General features: G+C 43.3%; 1 protein-coding gene across 1 annotated transcript in view; it reads left to right on the forward strand.

Annotated features, from left to right (window-relative positions):
- The window catches only part of SH3BGR (SH3 domain binding glutamate-rich protein), a 116,372-nt gene extending 115,238 nt beyond the window's left edge, over positions 1 to 1,134 (forward strand). Inside the window, exon 9 of the mRNA XM_012640076.1 lies at positions 918 to 1,134. Coding sequence (XP_012495530.1) covers positions 918 to 1,134 — 217 coding nt within the window. The remainder of the gene's footprint in view (positions 1 to 917) is intronic.
- Positions 1,135 to 3,225: the final 2,091 nt, after the last annotated feature.

A 3,225-nucleotide genomic window follows, 5' to 3' on the forward strand; every position in this document is an offset into this window, starting at 1 on the left:
GTGGAGAAGATTTTTAGATGTTGGGCTCAAAGCATGTCCAGATGAAGTGAGGGCTAATAGTGGCAATCTGACAGATTTTTCCTGGTTTGCAGTTTGCATTAGGTGTTCCAATGCACTTTCTGTGCAGTCTGTACATCAGCCATGATTGCCCCCAAAGTTTATATCAAGTTGTCTAGTTTCAGCCTGCAGGACGTCAAGAAAAGCACAGTTTTAATTTCTAGTGATTTCAAGCTAGAAAAATGGAAGAAAAATTGGAAACATTAATTTGGAGACGTATAGCCAGAAAAGAATTCAGAATTCAGCCCAAATTGTAGGCAAATAAAAAATAAAAAGTCAGGGCTAGAATCTAATAACAGATGTGCTAACGTTTTCTTCTGAAACATAATTTTTCTCTTTCTAGTCCCCCATGTCTACCAAAGATAAATCACAGTAGAACCAATTTATTTGCAAAATAAGTCTTAGACTTATTATCTTTGGCCTGATTATTTGCATAAAGTGCAGCAAGAATCGAGATTGATCATCGAGGCTGTTTTTAAGTGGGAACTTTTTCATAAGGAATCTCAGAGTAGACTCGTAAAAGCCTCTAAGGCTAGGAAGCCGAAGGCTCCACATCGCAGGCTCTGCTTTCCAAAGCCGCTCACCCCTCTGCCTTTCCCCGTCATGCTCTAAGCTGCAGCCACAATTCATTGCTTTTTCAAAAAAACCCTCCCACGTTCTCTCTCGCCTCTGAGCCTTTGCCCCTGCTTCCCCTTTCCTGGAATGCTCTTGCTCATCTTCATACCCAGAGAACCCTCATCCTTCGTGTTTTAGGTGAGATACCAGTTCCGCAGTGAGGCCCCCCTGACCTCTCTTCTGTGCCCAGTTAGCTTCTGTCGGCAGTTCACACACGCTATTTGTAACTCCCATATCCCCTGTAGGGCCATCCTGGAAAAACCAAGGAGACGGTCACGGCAAGCAAGACTTCCAGGGGAAGCCCATTTGCTCACTTTTAGTTCTCCTGTCTGGCCAGTGCAGGAAGAAGCGGTGGTCCGGAGACGGTCTGTAGAGGACCACCGCTTCAGCCTGCTGGTGTCTGTGACCATGAAGCTGTTCCTGAATGTCTGCTTCGCTAGAGCTGGGAAATGTAGGCGGTGACGGACCAGAACAACAAAAACAATTTCCTCTATCTGGCAGGGGCAGCAACGGACCTACACTGTGCTCCGCCAAACACAGAAACACCCCAATAATTTAGTCTTTGTTGTACCATCATTGCACACTGACATTCTGTGCATCCCTTTATGAAACGTGTCAGAAGACAAAATCATGGATGCAACTGGATGAAATCAGTCAGTTATTGAAACTGTTATAAATAAATTGAGTTAAAAAGTTAAGTTCAGGAAGCTGGAATACATAGCTCCATTTGCTCAAAAATGTGTTAATAGATTGCCATTTAAATGTGGTACTTTCAAATCACATTTAGGTTAGTGCTGTAGGCCGGCATGTTGGCTCTTCCTTGCTCCCGCGATTCCAGCCACACTGTGTACTTCACTGTTTCTCAGACCTGCCAGGCATGTTCTTGCCTCTAGACTTGCTTTCCCTGCCTGGCACGCTCCCCCTCCACCCACATGTATGCCTTATTTGTTTATGTATTTTTCAGAGATAGGGTCTTGCTCTGTTGCCCAGGCTACAGTGTAGTGGCACGTTCATAGCTCACTGCAGCCTCAAACTTCTGGGCTCAAGCGATCCTCCCACCTCAGTCTCCCAAGTAGCTGGGACTACAGGCAAGTGCCACCATGCCTGGCTAATTAAAAAATATATTTTTTTGTAGTGACAGGGTCTTGCTATGTTGCCCAGGTTGGTCTCAAACAACTGGCCTCAAGCAATCCTACTGCCTCAGCCTCCCAGAATGCTGAGATTACAGGCATGAGCCACTGTGCCTGGCCAACATGGCTTATTTAGATTATCTCCTTTACCTAAAGGAGGTGTCTACTCAATGTCGTCTTACCAGTAAAGCCTCCTCTGACCACTCGATTTGAAATAGAACTCCCTCCTCGAAAAGTTAAAGATGGAATTACCAAGTGACCCAGTAATTCCTTTCTATGTATATACCCAAGAGAAATGAAAACTTATGTCCTCACAAAAACTTGTACTGAATGTTCATAGCAGCATTATTTATAACAGCCAAAAGGTGAAAAAACTCAAATGCTCATTAATAGATGAGTGGATAAACAAGATTCTATGCATACAGTGGAATGTTATTCAGCCACAAAAAGGAACCAAGTGTTGACCTGGGCTACAACGTGGATGGACTTGGAAAACGTTATACTGAGTGAAAGACGCCAGACACAGAAGGCTACAGGTTATATGATTCTGTTTATAGAAATGTTCAGAAATGTCCACAGAGATAGAAAGTAAATTGGTGATGTCCAGGGACTGTGGAGAGGGGACGATGGTGAGTGACTGCTAATGGGTACGTTGTTTTGGGGGGTATGTTGGTAATGAAATGTACGGAAGTAGATGGTGGTGATGGTCACACAACTCTAAATAATACTGGAAACCACAGGCTTGAGCAATTTGAAGGAGTGAATTTTGTAGTATCTGACCTATATCTCAACAAAGCTGTTATAGAAAAGTCGGATCTCCCTGTCTTTCCAGCACTCATTATTCTCCTTTCCTGATTTATTTTCTTGCTACTCCCTACCTAACCTTTGATTTATTTTGCTTACTGTCTGTCTGCCCTGGATTATCAACTCCACGTGATCAGAAGTTTTTGCCTATATTGTTCACTCTCGTGTCCCTCGGCCCTAGAACAGTGCGTAGAGTAGGTGCTCTACTCTACGCTGAATAATCGATGGAATAGATGTGACTATCTCTACACTGAAGCTGGCACTAAGAAGTCCTGTGAAAAAGATAAAAAGATCATTGCTCAGATAAAAGTAAGAATAAAAACTGAGACACTTTTATATTACACAAATAGAAGAAAAAAACTTTATGAAACTAGGTGTCGACTGAAAAACCTTAGCACGGACTTACGGCTTTGTAAGATGCAAGACTCATCTCTGTTGGTGAGTAACCGAGGACTCCTTTCTGGGATCACTTGGCCTGCAATTTTGTGGTCCTAGCAGCTAAAGTTCAGTCCTTTACTCTTTGTTTCCCCCAAGAAAGTTTGCTTCCCTGGCATTCTAAGACACAGTGTATTAATAGAAATTTGAGGTGCAGCAAGGCCAGCAGATCAGGAGGTGCTTG

This window comes from Propithecus coquereli, unplaced genomic scaffold (assembly GCF_000956105.1).
Source record: "Propithecus coquereli isolate 6110/MARCELLA unplaced genomic scaffold, Pcoq_1.0 Scaffold148, whole genome shotgun sequence".
NCBI lineage: Eukaryota > Metazoa > Chordata > Mammalia > Primates > Indriidae > Propithecus > Propithecus coquereli.